Source organism: Lepidochelys kempii, chromosome 2, assembly GCF_965140285.1.
Source record: "Lepidochelys kempii isolate rLepKem1 chromosome 2, rLepKem1.hap1, whole genome shotgun sequence".
Lineage (NCBI taxonomy): Eukaryota > Metazoa > Chordata > Testudines > Cheloniidae > Lepidochelys > Lepidochelys kempii.
This window is the reverse complement of record NC_136381.1, coordinates 201760292-201780855: the sequence shown is the minus strand read 5'-3', so window position 1 is coordinate 201780855 and position 20564 is coordinate 201760292. Positions and strand designations below refer to the sequence as shown.

General features: G+C 41.2%; 1 protein-coding gene across 4 annotated transcripts in view; it reads right to left on the bottom strand.

The window, feature by feature from the left end:
- Positions 1 to 20564, bottom strand: part of ZNF385D (zinc finger protein 385D) — a 616194-nt gene that overhangs the window by 204051 nt on the left and 391579 nt on the right. For all 4 annotated transcript variants that reach the window (XM_073333495.2, XM_073333496.2, XM_073333499.2 and 1 more), the window contains one exon: positions 18185 to 18327. In XM_073333495.2, the coding sequence (XP_073189596.1) occupies positions 18185 to 18327 (143 nt within the window). The remainder of the gene's footprint in view (positions 1 to 18184; positions 18328 to 20564) is intronic.

Here is a 20564-nt window from a genome sequence, read left to right as displayed (position 1 = left end):
TAATTCTCTCACCTGAACTGCTCAAAGGACAATAAATTTAGCATTACACATACAGAACTCTCCACCCTCAGGGTCACCATCAATTTATGTGGCAAACCTCTTCCCTATCAGAGCAGCCCCTTAAAAGGTAATTGAGTGCATTAAGGCTTTTCAAAAAGTTCCAATGTTTTGCAAAGTATCAGCTATGGGGAGTATTTCTGAAAGCAATACCAACATTTTCTAACTAAACTGCACTTTAGGGTAGAAACAATAAAATAACACCGCAGATTCACAGCTTTGGTGTAACCATGTGTCTTTTGAAATGGCCACTTTTTTAACACTATCGCCTTTACATTCCTAAGAACTCTGCCTGTCTGAAAAGACACTAAGCATTTTTTGCTGCTGCCTCAGAGGGACATGCACACGGTGTGTTGTCTAGATACATTTAAAATTGAGGATACATGCTTTTCTCTTTGTGGATGGAAACTTAAGGGCAACTTTTTCATCTGGTAGGCTTTTCTAGGGGCACATCTTGAGTTGATAATTTACACCAGGTGAGAATTGCCACCCTTGAGCAGAGTTTTCCATTCTTTTCATAACTGCGACTCCCCTTCAAAGGCATGAGCTATTTTTACTTCGGTACTCATTTTAGTGCAGTTTGAGACATGTTTTCAACATGATGTGGGATAATTTCCTATTTTTTCTTTTTTGCAAATTAAGCCGAAAAACAGATCTGGATTTCAAGCAGTCACAACTGCAGTAAAGAGAGAATATGTCAACATAGAGAGAATAAGGTGGGTGGAAGGCAGTGGGTAGTTAGTGAGAGAACAAAGTAGCTTCCAAATAAGTCAGATTACATATTTTATAGTTAAATTAAAAGCATAATATTTATTTTTTTTTATTTTAAACAATTTTCTGAAAGTGTAAGAGCTTTAGAATAGTGAAGCAAGTTTAAAACATCCTATGTATGTCTTTCCACACCCCCCCCACTGTTTTACTAAGTGCCTCCAATAAAGACAGCAATTTAAAAACGTCCATGAGAGCAACCTCTGAGTACAAAGACCTAGAAATATTCCAAATCAAAGGCCTTATCTTCTTTTCTCTCTATCCCATAGCCTTTTCCAAGTTCTTCACTGCCATTCTCAGTATCACCACTCTTCTTCCAGATACCTCTCCTGTTACTTCCGAACACCAACAACAGCTAATGCTATTTCCTGGTGCTGATGCTGCACTCCTGGAGGACACTGCTATGATTAGATTTGACAGTACTCCTTTGGGTTTTTTTTCCTTGTCATCCCAGAGTCCTAGCAACACCAATAATGTAATAGTTTTGTTCCATTAGCAAATCAGTAAATTTCAAAAACAAAATGCAAGCCAAAAAGTGAATATAGGAAATTCCTTTACCTATTCACTACTGTCATGGCACCCTGCACGTGCCCATTATTAAGAAGAATGCTTAGACTTATTTGCTATAGCAAGTCACAGTTCAAAGCCTGTATGTTATGAGTGATGATCTCCCTCTATTTGCCTAGGGCATCACAAGCCCACCCCTGCTCTCTGCCTCTAGTCTCTCCTCAAGCAGACTTTTTTCAAAGTTGCTTGCAACTGTCTTTCCTTAGAAGCTGCAGAGTGTACCAGTTTCTATAGGTAACTGAATTACAGGGCTATCGTCCCACTGATGTGAAGTGATCAGCTGTTGTAATATAGCACTGGCATAAAGGCTTAGCCCTCTGCACAGTCACCACAACCCCACAATTGAATTGCAACTCATAACTCCAAACTTGTTTATACCTGAATTTATTTATTTATTACTCCATGGTTGTGACAAGGAACAACTTCTCATAAAATGGCACCAGAGCAGTTTCTTTGGAAGATGTACTCAGCTGGCTTTGCTCTAAATGTCACCACAATGGTTATTTTTCAAATGCGTTGGCAGGACGTGACAATGACTAAAACTGCAGCTTTGGTGACAGACTAGTGTCTGGTGCCTCCACCTGGAAATCTCTGGGAGAATATACACTTTCTAAAGGGAGGTACAGAACCAGTAAAGCTCAGTAGGTAGAAAGTTTCTGAAATGAGGTGGCACATTTAGCAGCAAAGGGTGGGCACTGCAGGACAAAAAAAGAGCTTGCAGTTAGGATCACAACATTAAACCATACGTACAACAAATATTATATAGCTAATGTCTCAAAACAACAAACTATAAAGGAACCAGCAGGATCCTCGTGCACGACTCCCCCTTAATGCTGCAGCGTGGTGGCAGAGTCAGTAAGACGGGTTAAGTGGGGCTTATGCAGGCACAGCGCAGTTCATCTATCCAGCTCCCCTCAGTAGCATCTTAGTGTCCTCTATTCCACAAGCTTCTCTTAAAATGGATGCCAGAGAGTGACTTCCTCCCCATCCTTGGTCCCATCCCTCCTTGCCAGAGCCCCTCTAAGTAGAGGCAGGTCACCCAAGGGAAATCTTTCTAGGAGTCTCCCTGCCCTGATACACTCAGACACCATCTAGAGACTGGGATGGGGTAACAGTCAGGAAAATCAAGCTCTACTTGCCATAAGCAAACTTACAGCTTCCATGATAATACTAGCTCAGTCTGTGGCCTAATCACATCTTATTAGGTAGATCAGATCAGGTCGGATCAGTACTTGGAGGGAAAGCACCAAAGGAAAATATAGGGTTCTGGAGGAAGTTGTTTGGGTGATTTGGTAGGTACCACTGTTTTCTCTAAGTAAGCAATGACATGCCCAGCACTTGATTAGGGACACTCTGCTGTGGGGGCTCCATCTTTTGGATGAGACAAAAACTGAGCTCCTCACCAGTTGTGGCCATTAAAACATCTTTGACACTTCTGAGGCAAAGGCAGCTTTAAGCCGCCTTTGTGATTCCCTGAATTATGGGATGACACTCCATTAATATGTTGCTTTTTGATATGTAGTAAAAATGTGATTAACACTTCTGTTGTTTTTAAAATATATTTTTATTATAAAATATACCGTAATCTTTTGCACAATTAATATGAATTATTTTGTTAGTTTCATTTGTCTAGCTCTTTTTATGCAGTATTACTTCAAACATTCAGTAGAGCCAAAGGAAAGATGCCAAGAAAAACAGCAGTTGCATGAGAATCTTGAATTTAAAATCTCAATATGACTGTACACGTCCAATATATAACCTTCGGGGACTGTCTTTCCTTGTTAAAAAAATGATGGGATGATAAAGTAAATCAGACAGAATATGGACACTGTAAAAATATTCCATTTTATGAGTCATTCCATGACACATGAGATGAATGTGTTCCTAACCATGTGTCATTTACTAGCCAAAATCACCGTGGTTTAAAATTGTGGGAAGGGAAGATAGAATCTCAAATCTTGTATTTATTTATCATCATGGATTAAAATGTTTGTAGTTTAGGCCAAATTCTTAAACAAAGGCACCAACCCTATTGCTAAATATATACACACACTCAAAGAGGTAATTGCGCTCAAAAATTATTTTTATGTGCATATCACATTCTGGGGTGCAATCCAAACCACTGAGGGGTTGTCTCACCACCTGACCCATAACCTTGGGTGCCTCACAATGCTTTGCTGTTGTAGCTCCCAACCTGGGCCCTTCACAAACAGCCTACCAGCATGTAGTGTAGATTTGAGTGTTTCTATACAGCTTCAGCCCTGGTATAGCATCTCTGACCCCAGCAGCCTGTTAGTAACATACCACTCACATTCTGGCTTCCACCAGCCTTGGTTACCATTTGCAGGCTGCCCCAACACCCTCCAAGTTCCAGATTTTCCCCAAATTGTGTGTTCTGCACTGTCCAGCCCTCTCCTGGACAGTTTATGATTCCTGAAAGGAGTCAACAGTCAACAGTTTGCAACTTTAACTGGAGTTACAAAACAGTTCAGTTTAAACACAGCACTGGATTGGTTTAAGAACATAAGAACGGCCATAGTGGGTCAGACCAAAGGTCCATCCAGCCCAGTATCCTGTCTACTGACAGTGGCCATTGTCAGGTGCCCCAGAGGGAGTGAACCTAATAGGTAATGATTTAGTGATCTCTCTCCTGCCATCCATCTCCACCCTCTGACAAACAGAGGCTAGGGTCGCCATTCCTTACCCATCCTGGCTAATAGCCATTAATGGACTTAACCTCCATGAATTTTTCCAGTTCTCTTTTAAACCCTGTTATAGTCCTATCCTTCTCAACCTCCTCAGGCAAGGAGTTCCACAGGTTGACTGTGCGCTGTGTGAAGAACTTCCTTTTGTTTTAAACCTACTGCTGATTAATTTCATTTGGTGGCCCCTAGTTCTTATATTATAGGAACAAGTAAATAACTTTTCCTTGTTCACTTTCTCCACACCATTCATGATTTTATATACCTCTATCATATCCCCCCTTAGTCTCCTCTTTTCCAAGCTGAAAAAAAAAAAAACAAGTTCATTAACAAAAGAATATAGGATTTTAAATGAATTCAAATACAGGAGATAAAGTTGGAAATGGTTACAAGAAAATAAAAATGAAAACATGCATCTAGCAAGTGTTGGTTCCAGGCTGTGTTTAAGATGTCCTGTCTCACCTACAGTCTTCCAGCAAGATGATGACTGACCCTTTCCTTGGTCAGCATCTCTCCCAGTGGCCCAAAAATGCTGGTGCCTTTGTCTTCTTAGGTGAAAGAGAGAACTTGGGGTTCTCTGCTCCTCTCTCATAGTCCAGTGAAACTCTGACATGGATTCTTCTGAGGATTACCCCTCAAAGCAAAGTTGATTCAAACAGTGAAGGATACGACTGGTGGTGTAGGGGGCTCCATGCTCTTTCCTCTCATTTGTTTGCTGAATTAGAAGTTTGCTGTGTCTCCTGCCATTTCCTCTCCCTGCTGTCTCGAGAATCCTGTTTACTACTGCTATGTAAATTGATGTAAAAACTCATTCCTCTGTTTAGAACCGACCTGTTGAACAACTTTTGCCTGGTCCAGGCTGTGTGGTTTCCAACAAGTGCTAATAACACCATAGAGTGGGATTTTATAAGTTATAATGTTGCTACAAATATTTTACCATGATATTATTGACCAGTGAGTTATTAGTTTTCAAATGATACCTCTCAAGGCATATTTTGTACAAAGATTATCACAATAGCGTGTAGGGTGCCCAAGGGGTGCTTTTGGTCAGAGTGTAAAATTTCCTGTGGTGAACGTGCATGCTTATTTCCATGCCTGTTCTTGGAAATTTGTCCATAAAAGAACACAGCATAGATTGTGGACAAATTAAGTAAACTAGTTATTCATCTAGAGTAGCAATGCAAGCAAGTCCCTGTGAATATGTTTGTCTCATCAACAGAAATATTAATGAATTTAGAATGTTTTTCACTCTTTTCCTCCTCAGACCACAGTAATCAAATAATTTCTTTAAGTGATTCCATTTCACTTTAATTGCAGCTTTTAAAAACAGGTTAATACCAGCCATCCATATTTAAACTGTAGATTTTATGATTATGCCACCCATTAAAGGTTTTATTATCTTTGCAGAATAAAATAATCATTGATCTTTTTCATCTGAGTGCTATTAAGACAAAGGGTGTAAACATCAACTGATTAAAACATTGCTTTTAATGCTTTATTAAAATTTATTTTTAAGCAGTTCTACTCATTAAGACTTGACAAATCTGAAGAGCACTTCATTTAATTTCTTTTATGAGGATGTTTTGCATGCAAAACAGAGAGTCTGAAGAATCCTCAGTCTCCAAAAAAGTCTGCTCTATAGCAGAGTATCAGAGTAACAGCCGTGTTAGTCTGTATTCGCAAAAAGAAAAGGAGTACTTGTGGCACCTTAGAGACTAACCAATTTATTAGAGCATAAGCTTTCGTGAGCTACAGCTCACTTCATCAGATGCATATCGTGGAAACTGCAGCAGACTTTATATATACACAGAGAATATGAAACAATACCTCCTCCCACCCCACTGTCCTGCTGGTAATAGCTTATCTAAAGTGATTATCAGGTGGGCCATTTCCAGCACAAATCCAGGTTTTCTCACCCTCCACCCCCACACACACAAATTCACTCTCCTGCTGGTGATAGCCCATCCAAAGTGACAACTCTTTACACAATGTGCATGACAATCAAGTTGGGCTATTTCCTGGTGGGGGGGATGTGAGAAAACCTGGATTTGTGCAGGAAATAGCCCAACTTGATTGTCATACACATTGTGTAAAGAGAAAAGGAGGACTTGTGGCACCTTAGAGACTAACCAATTTATTAGAGCATAAGCTTTCGTGAGCTACAGCTCACTTCATCAGATGGATATCGTGGAAACTGCAGCAGACTTTATATATACAGAGAGAATATGAACCAATACCTCCTCCCACCCCACTGTCCTGCTGGTAATAGCTTATCTAAAGTGATCATCAGGTGGGCCATTTCCAGCACAAATCCAGGTTTTCTCACCCTCCACCCCCCCACACAAAGGGTGAGAAAACCTGGATTTGTGCTGGAAATGGCCCACCTGATGATCACTTTAGATAAGCTATTACCAGCAGGACAGTGGGGTGGGAGGAGGTATTGGTTCATATTCTCTCTGTATATATAAAGTCTGCTGCAGTTTCCACGATATGCATCTGATGAAGTGAGCTGTAGCTCACGAAAGCTTATGCTCTAATAAATTGGTTAGTCTCTAAGGTGCCACAAGTACTCCTTTTCTTTTTGCGAATACAGACTAACACGGCTGTTACTCTGAAACCTGTCATTGTGTAAAGAGTTGTCACTTTGGATGGGCTATCACCAGCAGGAGAGTGAATTTGTGTGGGGGGGTGGAGGGTGAGAAAACCTGGATTTGTGCTGGAAATGGCCCACGTGATAATCACTTTAGATAAGCTATTACCAGCAGGACAGTGGGGTGGAAGGAGGTATTGTTTCATATTCTCTCTGTATATATAAAGTCTGCTGCAGTTTCCACGATATGCATCTGATGAAGTGAGCTGTAGCTCACGAAAGCTTATGCTCTAATAAATTGGTTAGTCTCTAAGGTGCCACAAGTACTCCTTTTCTTGTAGCAGAGTAGTATGCTATGTCTTTCAGATAGCTTCTTACCTGTCAGCCCACTCTGCAGTGCCTGCTAGCACATATGCAATGCAGAAATAGTTAAGTAGGAAAGCTTTATTCCTTCTGTATTACTAAGCATCAATTTAAAAGCAAAGATATATAAGATCTTTAGATGCTATTCATTTTTTAAAATAAATAAATTACAGCAGAAAATTGGAAGAAATATTTGGGATTTTTAAAGGAAAATTTACCCTGACTCAGCTTCAGCTCAGGATCTGATAATGACACACATAGGTTTTCACCTCCAGGTCACAGATCAAATCCAGTCCATTTGGTTGACAACTACTAAGACTTAGTGGCAAGGGACACTTTTGGCTATTTACATGCACATGAACCAGTGGGTGCAGGTTATAAATCTGACTATCAGTGGGGCAGCCTTAGGAGTAGCAGAACCAAGAACAAGCACCAGTAAGCCACGATGCGTGACTGAAGAAATAATACACTGCCGGGAAGATATTGAAGAGGCTGTGTGCTATCATACAAGAGTTGGAATTCCATGCACCACAGGGTCAACTGATTCCATGAAGAACATTTCTCTCGGCATTGGTATACTCAGATCCAGAAGGAATATAGGCTGCAGTGCCTGTCCAGAAAGACCACCCATAAGGAGACATCAGTGGGGACATTCAACGAAGCCATGAACCTGGTCATTGAAGAAGGTGCCGTTTTTTGGCCAACACCATTATTCTACCTACTGGGGGGAAAAAATCATACTTATGGTCCATCAAAAGCCAAAAAGACAGATCTACCACTGACACATAGCACACTCCAAACAATTGGTAGACAACAGGAAATAGCGGAGGTGAACAAGGGAATTATATCCTGCTATTTATGGAGACCCTAGACTCAAAAATACCATGGACACGATGTTGTTCAAAGTAGAGAACAACCTAGGGTATTTTAATGTGATCTTAAAGTTTGCTTCCCATTGTTGGAAGAAATGTGATCACTTGAATGTCTGTAGAAAGCAAACAGAATGAGCGTGAACACAGCTGTGGCAACTATAATTTAAATTCATATGAAAACTTTTCATGGATTTGTTTTTGGCAACATTCATCCAGTTTTACCCAGGAATAAGCCCCTCTAACCTTGCAAGACTACTGCCATCCATCTGACAACATGTGTCTGCTGCTCATCATGAACACAGAACAGCTTTAACTTCTCTTACTGGAGCATCATCCAAAAAGAAAATTGCAGAACATTGCTCCAACCAACTGGCAGGAAATTCAAACAGCTCCAAGAGCAGAGCCAATAGAGCTGTTGAAACAGAAGGTAACATTTAGAATGCGATTACAAGGACACCATTGTTGGGGTCTGGACTGAAACATGCTAGAGACCTAACTGGTTGGTTGCTAAAAGAGGCTGAAAGCTATACAAGACAGACAGCAGTGGAAAGCAGGCCTAAAGCAACCACAGTCAATCATGTTCACCCCAATACAGGAGAATCAACCAGGAGTACAGAGCCAGAATAGCAACTCCTAGCATCCCTGCCATGTCTGATTGTTGATATAAGCCATAGATGAAAGACAGGAGTATGGTTGGAGCTTCTTTGGGGTTGGCAGGAACTGGTCTAAATTGCTCCAGTGGACTGAGCTGGCACACAACCAACCCATGACTGGGTAAGCACAAAGACCACCCTTGCCCTGTGCTTCTTGAGCCGTGTGCCCCTCAGCGATAGAAGAGGATCTGAGTCAGGGCATATTTCAGGAAGGGCGTAGAGCACAGATTAACAGTTAAAGGATTCAGCAAACAAACCTGGCCTCTGCAAATAATTGAATGTTTCTTACTAGTGTTGATTCATTCATGTTTTGTGAGTAGCAAAACAAAATGTCTGAATTGCCTGGATTTTGTTTTCTTTGCTTGTTTGGATACACCCTACCCCCCTTTTTCTTCTGTTTGTGAACCAGGCCATTATTCCTAATCTACCCAGCTCTATTAAAGACCAATTACAGCTTTTTCTAACATTTTGGCAAATATGTCAGTTGAACAGTGCTAGAGATGTGGGCTCTAAGGAATCAGACACCAGAGTGAAGATAGCTCCCAAATGACTTTTGCTATTAGCCAGAGACGAAAATTCTGCTCACAGACACCTGTAAATGACCGGACAAGCAGTGGAATCTTGAGGCTCTCTCTCTTTTCTTTACCAGAAGCAATAACATCCCTCCTGCTCTGTTTCACCATTACATTTAAAAGGGTTTGGTGCATTATGGTTCCTCGCCTGATAGAGTGCCTTCACTTTTAAGCCAAGTTAAAAATCAGTGACAACATAAGAGTTTGTTCGTATTACCAAGTCCTTGTATAAAAATGCTGTTTAGATTCTTACTAAATTGAAGCCATGTTTTGCCATGACTATCCCTTTATTGAACCTTTATTGAACCAGAGCATTGTGACTGCTGCACTTTAAAGGACACTCTATCCTTCAGAAAAAATAGTCATATTCAGTTAACCCAGACAGTGTGGCCATTTCGCAGAGCAATGCAAAATAACCAGTTTTCATTTTGTAAATTTCCTACTGCCAGCAGTGACGATTTGTAAAACTCAAAGTATTTCTGATTTCCCTGGCCCCAAAAGCTACATTTCATCCATGATAAACAACAAACTACCTGAGACCCTGAGCCTAAAGAGAAAATTTTCAAAATATCTTCTGGAGGGCCCTTTGTGAGCTTCTATTCTCCATATGTCCTGGCCCAAAACCCCAGGAAATTCCTGGGTCAGCAACAAGTCTTAGTGTACTGTCTATTCCTACCAGTTGCTTGCTCAGGTCATTTACATCTCCCAAGCAACCATAGGGCTACCTTCTGTGTTAAGTAGTTGAATTGTTAATAAACAGTGGCTTGCCCCATGCAGTTGTATAAGGCTGCAGGAGGAGAAAGGCAATTGCCAGCAAAAGGGCCGGTCTCAATTGCTCCCTGCTAACGCCTGTAGAAATGGGGTGGGGAGGCCTCAGTTACCTGTGCACCAGCTAGTCAGGGAGGGTGTGCTGCAAAATCTGACTTACAGATGGAAACTAATAGCCCTGGCAAGCATGTTCATCCATTTTCCAGGAGACACTGAAGTTCTTGTCTCCCAACTCCATTCGCTTAATGCCTAACCCTCTTCCATATGGCTCAGTGCTCCATAGTCAGAAGGGAGATGTGGGGCCCTTAAATACTGCTGCATTGTGTAAATGGCTGGAAGAAAAGTCAAGGCATTGAAGGCGAACTATATATTGAACAAGAGCTCTCTATAGAACATTTCATCATTTAAAAATCCATGTGTGCTGTATTTCTGGCACATAGCTGCACTTCTTTAAAACCAACCTGGGACTCGAAAGAGTAACCATGGGTTTATTGCTTGGCAAAGGACATGTCCAGGGGTGTACAAAGGAATAAAAAATTGGCTGCTTTTGGAGGGGCACTTTCTTTGCCTCCCACAGCCAGAGGAGCTGGCTCTCGGTCTCCCTCTCCACCCTGCCCGCGTGGCTGAAGGAACTGGCTCTCCCTCCACCCCCCTTGCAGCCAGAAGAGCTGGCTCTCCCTCCCCCACAGCCGCAGAAGCTGGCTCTCCCTCTCCGCCCCGCAGCCAGAGGGCCTGGTTCTCCCTGTTGCAGCCCTGGGGCCAGTGGAGCTGGCTCTCTGCCCTTCCCCCTGTGGCCTCAGAGCCAGTGGAGCTGGCCCAAGGCCACAGGCCCAAGGCTGGAGGAGCTGTCATCTCCCACTCTGGCCCGGGGCCGGAGGAGCTTGGTCTCCCCGCCCCAGCCTCGGAGCAGTTCTGAGCCTGCACTAAGTGGGTGGGGAGCCTGGCATGCCTCTGCTTGCCTCCCCTTGCACACACCCCTGGACATGTCTTACCCACAATCTTGGTGCAGGCTTTCCATTGACCGCACTGGGAGTTCAGCATGTGGAATGAGGCTAGAATGTACAATTTCACAACCAACATGTCAAGCTTCTGGCCTACGAATAGTTGTTTGGGGTCAGGGAAGTTATGAAAATTTGCTTTTTCTAGCTTTCACATTACATAAGCTAGGCATAACCTTTAGCAGACTAAGTCCACAAAATGTGAGGTAATATTTTTAGAATTTTTTGCAGAGTAGCGAGTGATCAGGAAAAAACAGCTTGGAGAAATCCACTGTTTAGTTTTCAATGCAGTAATTAAAAGTGCCTTAAGTTCATATTTCTAAGACTCTAGTACTCAGATATTTTTAAAAAGTATCTTATTTTGTAGCAGAAAAGGTGTGGCATCCTGAGAATACCAAATGTGTGATCAACACATTTGAGATGTTTATTTATATTTATATTCCTCATAATTATTTTCCTACTGCACAGATATTCTTCTTCACTGTAACCAAAGTTATGATACTTTTTTTTAAAATTAGCAAAGTATTCCATCCTGTTTCTATCCAGAATCTCATATGTCCAGACGCAGTAAAAACTCTGTTCAGTTTCTTTACCAAATAAACTCACATTGAACTGATGAGTTTAAGAGAGAGAAAGAGATTCTTCAGGGCTTGCACAGCAGTATGCTGTCTTCAATTTAAATGGCCAAGTTGATAAAATTCCTTTTTATGTATGACTCCGCGGTACGCATTTGCTGTACAGTTAAGTATTAGGACCTACAAACGTTCAGCTTACCAGACTAATTAGCATGCTGCTTTTATGCTTTGTTTTAAAATAGAAAATGTCAAATTCATGACATAGAATGAACATTCAAAGATAACCTGAAAAACACATGAACAGGAGGCTGCCAGGCAACTCTCCAACACCACATTATACAGGCCACTATCCTCCGATCCCACTGAGGAGTTCCAAAAGAAACTACATCATCTGCTCAAGAAACTCCCTGCTATAGCACAGGAACAAATTTACACAGACACACCTTTAGAGCCCCGACCAGGGGTATTCTATCTGCTATCCAAGACCCATAAACCTGGAAATCCTGGACGCCCCATCATCTCAGGCATTGACACCCTGACAGCTGGGTTATCTGGCTATATAGACTCTCTCCTCAGACCCTACGCTACCAGGACTCCTAGATATCTTCAAGACACCACCGACTTCCTGAGGAAACTACAATGCATCAGTGATCTCCCTGAAAACACCATCCTGGCCACCATGGATGTAGATGCTCTTTACACCAATATTCCATGAGGATGGATTACAAGCTGTCAGAAGCAGCACCCCTGATGAGGGCACGGCACATCTGGTCGCTGAGCTTTGTGACTTTGTTCTCACCCACAACCATTTCAGATTTGGGGACAACTTATACATTCAAGTCAGCAGCACTGCTATGGGTACCCGCATGGCTCCACAGTATGCCAACATTTTTATGGCTGACTTAGAACAACGCTTCCTCAGCTCTCGTCTCCTAGCGCCCCTCCTCTACTTGAGCTACATTGAGGACATCTTCATCATATGGACCCATGGGAAGGAGGCCCTTAAAGAATTCCACCTGGATTTAAACAATTTCAATCCCACCATCAACCTCAGCCTGGACCAGTCCACACAAGAGATCCACTTCTTGGACACTACAGTGCAAATAAGTGATGAACACCACTATACCAGAAACCTACTGACTGCTATAATTACCTACATGCCTCCAACTTCCATCCAGGACACATCACACGATCCATTGTCTACAGCCAAGCCCTAAGATACAACCGCATTTGCTCTAATCCCTCAGACAGAGACAAACACCTACAAGATCTTTATCAAACATTCTTAAAACTACAATACCTAACTGGGGAAGTGAGGAAACAGATTGACAGAACAAGACAGGCATCCAGAAGTCACCTACTACAGGACAGGCCCAACAAGGAAAATAGCAGAACACCACTGGCCATCTTGTACAGCCCCCAGCTAAAACCTCTCCAGCACATCATCAGCGATCTACAACCTATCCTGGAAAACAATCCCTCACTCTCACAGGGAGACAGGCCAGTCCTCACTTACAGAGAGCCCCCCAACCTGAAGCAAATACTCACCAGCAACTACACACCACACCACAGAAACACTAACCCAGGAACCAATCCCTGTAACAAATCCCGTTGCTTACTCTGTCCCCATATCTACTCTAGCGACACCATCAGAGGACCCAACCACATGAGTCACACCATTCACCTACACATGTACCAATGTGATATATGCCATCATGTGCCAGCAATGCCCCTCTGCCATGTACTTTGGCCAAACCGGACAGTCTCTACGTAAAAGAATAAATGGACACAGATCAGACACCAGGAATGGTAACATACAAAAGCCAGTAAGGGAACACTTCAATCTTCCTGGACATTCTACAACAGATTTAAAAGTAGCCATCCTTCAACAAAAAAACTTCAAAAACAGACTTCAAAGAGAAACTGCAGAGCTACAATTCATTTGCAAACTTAACACCATTAATTTGGGCTTGAATAGGGACTGGGAGTGGCTGGCTCACTACAAAAGCATTTTTCCCTCTCTTGGTATTGACACGTCCTTATCAATTATTGGGAGTGGACCACATCAACCCTGACTGAATTGGCCTTGTAAACAGTGGTTCTCCACTTGTATGGTAACTCCCTTCTCTTCATGTGTTAGTATATTTATGCTTAAATCTGCAATTTTCACTCCATGCATCTGAAGAAGTGGGTTTTTTACCCATGAAAGCTTATGTCCAAATAAATCTGTTAGTCTTTAAGGTACCACCGGACTCCTTGCTTTTTTTTCTGAAAAACACAGTGAAGCTATTTGGCTCTCTCTGTCCCCTTTCACCAGTCTCCCCATGAAGTGTTCGGAAAGGAAAATCATAGTGTCCTCCATCCCCAACATCTTCTACCCCAGATGCTCGATACTGCTTGCCCTGCCTTCACACAGGCCAGAGGTCAGTTTCTTTCTCGGTGGCATCCATTAGTAATTGCTTCAGCTAACCCTTCTGAGACCCAAATTGAGAGATTTTAAACAAGAACAATACAATACAATTTTAAACAAAAACAATACAATAATATTGTATTGGGAATTTTACTGAAATGTGGATAAAATCATAACATAAAATATAATTGTTAGTATTATTTAGTTCTATTGCAGTAGCTCCTAGAGCCCCAATCAGTATCAGGACATCATTGTGCTATGCAATGTGTATGTACACACACACACTCTCTCTCTCTCTCCCGCCCCCACCCCATCCCAGAGATTTACAATCTAAGTAAATTGGATTGCTTGTGTACACATAACTCTACATCGCTTTTATATCTAGCTCAACTAGATCCAGAAAGTTATCTAGCTTCACCCCTTAGATCTATTTGAAAAACTAATGTAGCTTGCTTTTAAGCAGAGTGTTTCTCTAGAAGCACACCCATTACTTAATTGCACTATGATTTTGCACTGGCTGCATTGTTTCTAGGGAGAGCTGATAAAGCCCTAAATGGCTTGGGACCTGCCAACTTGAGAGATGTCTTCTCTCCCCTGTGACACTGCTGCAGCTGCAGTCAAGCAGAAGCATTTAAGCTAGATTCTTCCTACCCCCACCCCTTGGTTTAAAAGAAAGAGAGCTTCTGGAAAGTTGGCAGTACGGGTCCCAGGGCTCTGGAACTTACCTCCAATTTGCTCTGAAATAGCCCAAATGAGCTGACCTTATGCATATACTGCAAAACCCATCTGTTTGCTAGGACTTTGGGAGAGACAGAGGGGTCTTTTGAGGGTCTGTTGCCTCAAATATGATTTGTGACTTCTAGGTCTCAGTGATTTGGCCAATGCTAATATATCTGCTATTGGAATGAGTACCTCCACTGGTAGTGAGATGGAGTACAATATAGCATTTAAAGCACAGGGTTAGAAAGCCAGAGTCCTGATTATTAGTCCCAATTCTACTACTGACTTGCTGCTTGACTTTACTTTAGTCTCATAACACGTCTTATTTATTTCACAGGGTATTGTGAAACTCAGTTAATGCAGGTTTGTAAAGGAATTTGAGATCACTGGGTATAAAGCAAATTTACAAACTCATCATGCATGAACAAATCTATTTAGGAAAGACATCTTGGTCAAATCTTACATTTGTTCTCTTTCTCTCATGCTAATTGTACGTCCTTGTCAGAATGTCCTGTTGAAAGCCAAAACTGGCTTGGATGCTACCTTCTCCTTAGGCTGATTATGTGCCACTGCGGCTCACATGTCCTCACAGATTTTTTTTCAGACTGGAAAGAATTTCTAGAAAGATGCAGGATTTGTCAGCCAACTGACATGTTTACAGAATGTCTTTACCCAATTCAGGCTTACAAACTAAAGGTAGCAATGCTCAATATTGTATTGTTCAGATGGAAAAGTGGAACTCAAAGTGTGATGCCGCAAATCAGAATGCAGGGGTCATATTGCAGCTATGAAGTATGAGAGGGTGCTGATGGCAACAGCTGAGGTGACTGGATCTTCCTGCTCAGGAATGTCACATTCAGCAAAGGTGAATTCAGCAGATGGCAAAATACCAGGGCTTGTCTATACTTAAAATGCCGTGCAACTGCACTGCTGCAGGTATGCCGCTGTAGGGCTTCAGTGTAGATGCTACCCCCGCCAACGGGAGGGGTTCTCCCATCAGCATAGGTAATCCACCTCCCTGAGAGGCAGCAGGTAAGTTGACAGAAGAATTCTTCCATTGACCTAGCACTGTTTACATGGGGGACTAGGTCAACTTAACTGTGCTGCTCAGTGGTGCGGATTTTTCACACCCCTGAGCAACATAGTTATGCCAACATAATCTTCTACTGTAGACCAGACTTTAGAGACAGCAACAATAACACTGCATGAGACTGAACTTCAGGCAAGGGACTAGGGGTCTTGATACATTAGTCCCAGCTTGCCAGAAAGATGGGGAGAGAGGCAGAGAGAGTCTAAAGTATACATGGTGGTGGGGTAAGCAAAGAAAGGACTGCTAGTAGAAAAATGTTTGGTGATGAGCAACAAAAGGGGCACTGGTAGGAGACCATTTTTACTTTCTAATTTCCTGAATAATTGTATTGCATCCTTTTTTCTTTCGAAATGTACTGTAGTAGAAATGTATATATTTAATTCATAAATACTTAATTTGAGTTGGGACATCCAAGAAATACCGGCCACTTTTGCAAATGTGGGGAGGAAGGCAGCTCCCAGCACACAGCAAAACACACACACACACACACACACCCCTTTGAGGCCATTTCCCAAAGTATCAATTCTGAGAAAAGGCACTTTCTGGAACGGCCTTATAGTGCCTGCTTATCAGTCACCTGCAGCACTGGTATGCTTTTGCAAGTGCCACTTAATGGTACATGACATAATAGCCCTAAACGGGGATTTTGTTTAAAAAGAAAATAACAGAAAAGATGTGTATGTGGCTTCATAATTTAAGTTATACTTGAAGTTTTAGGATTCAGTCAACACTGCAATTCTGCTAGTGAATGAAAACTGGCAAGTGAAACTGACAATAATAGTGTAATTGGCCAGTTTTATACACTGGATTAGATGCAAAAAGTAAACAAGCAGCACAAATCATAAAAAGTAAATAAGATTTTTAATTTCTTTTTTAATTTTATAATAGGCCACGGAGCTAGGGAGAAAAAACCCAGGCTATGGCCTGACCACTTTTTGGTGAAGCCAAATGCGAGTGGTGCTGCAACCCCATGACCCCAAGTCGAAATGCCACTCACTCAGATATGGCTCAGCTATCCCTCTGTCCTAATTTGAATAGGTGGCATTGCAGCCTGGTGCATGGGTCACAATGCCACTCAGGTTTGTGCTAGGTCACAACGCCATTCACTCAGATTTGGAGGGGGTGGGCAACGGGGCTCATGGGCCAGAGGGGTCAGGCTGCTGGTGTGGAAGAGGATTGTCAGAAGGGGGGCGATGTCCCTCCCCTCCACCCCTTCCCCAACTTGAAATGGCACTTGGCAGCCCCTGAGTTTCAAAACATGTTATCAGTAACACAGGTAAGAAAAACCTGTGGGATTTAATCTTATGACATTTCTGGATATGAAATGTCTTTCAAAGAGGGATACTTTTTTTAGGGAATAGTTTAGAATTGGTGCTATGCTTCTGAGGATTTCAAAGTAATCAGCTTGCAACTTACTGCTTCTGGGGTCTTCATTAATATGTGTTCTTGTTAATTGCTTGTATTTAAGACTAGCAAATATTATTAGCAATTAGTACATTTTTAATAACTTTATAGTAAATAGAATACCCATAAACATCATAAACAAGTAGATTAATATTTAATTACTGATATTTGTTATAAATTACTAATTAGAGAATTGACATGTTCTTTTACTACTCCTAATTATTTCAATTATTTATATATATAATTAATAATAATAATCATATATATATATGAATTAGAATTATTTTCTTTTGATTTGGAAGTTTCAGCTTCTTCTATCTTTTCTTAATCTAGTATTCTTTCAACATCTAGTATTTGTATGTAAGGCAAGGGGCTTTGTGCATCTTGCAAAAGGGGCTATGATTGGTGCTTGCTTTTAGTTCTGCAATTGGTGCTTGCTTGCTTTTAGTCAGGCAAAAAATAGTAAAATGCAGCAAATGTGATATCAACTTAAAACCAAGTTACAATTTTGTTTACAGAATTAATTATGTCAGCAGATATAGGAAAAATTGAAGAATTATGAAATAGACTTTTGTTAGAAAAAATGGATGGAAACATTTAAATGGTAACATTTTTCTCGAAGTGTGATGGATCATTTATAATTAGTAATTATTAAAGATGAAACTAAAATCTATGCAAAATCTATGGTAGTTGTAAGGGCAAAGAAAAAAAATCCTTTGATGAAAGAGAAAAGTACATTGTTTCATTTTCTGATATTCAAATCTGCAAGTATACTGTGTATTAGTTCTATTTTCATTGTTGCTTCAGTTTGTCCCTGAAGTTTTGCTGTTGATATTCACCCACATATGTTGCTATTTAGGATTTTTAGTGAAGCGTGTTGGTGACTGACAATTGAATTCCATCATCATGAGAGATATTCATCTTGGATCCACCCTGTAACACATGTACCAAAACCTAGTCTGGTAAAATGTCCTCATATCCTAAGTGAAGACAAAGTTCCATCTGGAGCCTACTTGTATCTCCAGAGAATTGTAAATCAGCGGAATAGACATTAATCCACCAGTGCGGTACTTACTGCATTGAAGTTGGGGAAGAGATTGACTGCTGCTGCTGTATCCAGGGGAAATGGAAGAAATGGTTTAATATCCAGCGATGGCTGTAATGGTGGGGCTGGAGTACGCACCAGGGCTGGAAGAGCAGGGCTCTGGCATGTACCACCTTCAAGGAAAAATATGAAAGAAGATAGTAAGAAAGTGATTCTTGGTATAAAAAAAAAACATAGAAAGAGTTTTATGCCAGTGTCAGGTTAAACACACACATTTGTATTTACCATCAAATTACTATATTGTTAAGTGTGCAACAGGCTTAACTAATGTTTATGATTCTTTGCTGATAATTGACTAAGATATCAGTCTTTCAGTTCTCTAAAATTAGCTAGTAAAACCTCCATTTCCCTCCCCTGGATTATCTTGAAATGTTAGTATAGTCCAAGTCAAACTTTCCTTTAGGTGTTCAGCTAACTTGATTCTATTATAAAATCAAAGCTGAAACCACAGTCCTTTACTCAAACACTCCATATCAATTTAGCTGCAAAAGTGGTTTGTTTGTTTTTTTACTCTTCCATGAAGTAAAAATGATTTCAGCTGGTGACTGTGCAAAACTCTTCCGTTCACTTGTTTGTTTTAAATTTTATTTTCTTAAAGCTCATTTATTTCTCTAGCCCAACAACTTCTGCACAAACTTAAACCTAAGTAGCAAATCATACCTTCCTGCCTCAAGCGTTGACCAGTAAAAGTCTATTGTGAATGCAAACTCATAAACCAAATACCACATTACGGGCGTTTGTCAAAGTTCTGAATGCGACTGCAGTTCTAAAGCTGCTGACAGACACTTTTTGCTCTTGCGGTAGATGGGCTTGGTTCAGAACTCTGTAAGGCAGAAAAGCTCCTCCTTGCTAAAGCTACCAATGAACAGTTCTGAGGGAACATTATGTAAATGAATAAATCCCTTTGCATACCAATAAGCAGCCACCTGTTTGTAATGAACCACGATTTTACAGATTTGTTTGCCCCTTGCCACAGATCCCAACATAGTCCAGATAATTGAGAGCTGGAAATATTCAAGCCCAATCTCGTCTTCCAGCGTCTCCCATATTTTGGTTACATTCCAAAACATCAATTCACTGTTAATTAAAGACTGTTTGAATCCTAGGAAACTGTTGAAATCTGCCAGTATTCTTCTAATCTGAGAGGCTGGTAGGAGGCCAAAATGGAAAGGGAGTTTTACCCACATCACTGAACACAGAGACAGACAGATCAAAAATATCTCTCTCTCTCTCACACACACACATACACACACACACACACACACACACTTGCTTCATAAACGAGTAGTATATTTTTCTCATTAGAGTTCATATATACAGCAGTCAGAATGACCCACTAAATCTGTCCACATTTGGCCAGCAAATCTGCTAATCAGAGTTGCGACTCAATGCTTCTAATTGAGGGCTAACAGCACAAGATTTAATTAACTAGTTGTAGCAGGGACATCAGCATTTCGGCTTCTGAGTATAAATTCAGCTGGAGGCAAATGATCAAAGGCAATATTTTTTAACATCTTTTCAGTTCCTCTATGAAACACTTGACACAGTATTATTGAAAAGGACGCATTAGTCACTAGTACACCAAAGGAATTAACTTAAAGTTCATCATACTCTCACACTGGTTTCACACGAGGGTAACTGCACTGACTCTGTTGGAGTTACTGCTGATTTATGTTTGTGTAAGAGTGCACAGAATCAGGACTGTACGAGTAAGGCAGTCGAGCACACAGAGACCACATCAAAATACGACAAGAAGTCTGCATTCACCATAGTCCATTGGAAAGTTATTTATCATCTGCTTGATAGCAGAAATTAGTGAAGTGGCTACTGCTGAAGACAGGATACCGGACTAGATGAACCTATGGAATTATTACGTGGACTGTGTAAAAAATAACTCTAACAGGCCTCACTGTAGTGCTACACAAGATAAATCCAGCCAAACAGAGAAAGAAAACTTGGTAAGTATATGGGTAGGCAAGAGGGCCCCAGGATGTTTGCAAAGAATTATTTCAAAGTGGTGTCCAACCACAAATCACCCATACTATTGCAAAAAAGTAAAGTCCTAGCCAAGGTGCCTATTAGATGCCAGATATTCCTCATCTGTTTGTTGGGATTTCAATTTATAGTAGATCAGGAATTGGGAACCTCCTACTAGTGACTACCACCTTATTGAGGACTCCCCCTCATGGACTTCACTCCCACCCATTCTGCATCCCATCTGCTAAACGATCAGCATTAACTATTTCAATGCTGACATTCTGAAATATCATCAGAGTCTTTTGAGTTAACACCCCAGTGAGATGAAGGGTGCATGTGAGAGCACGGCCATTGCTCTAAGCTGTATGGTTGT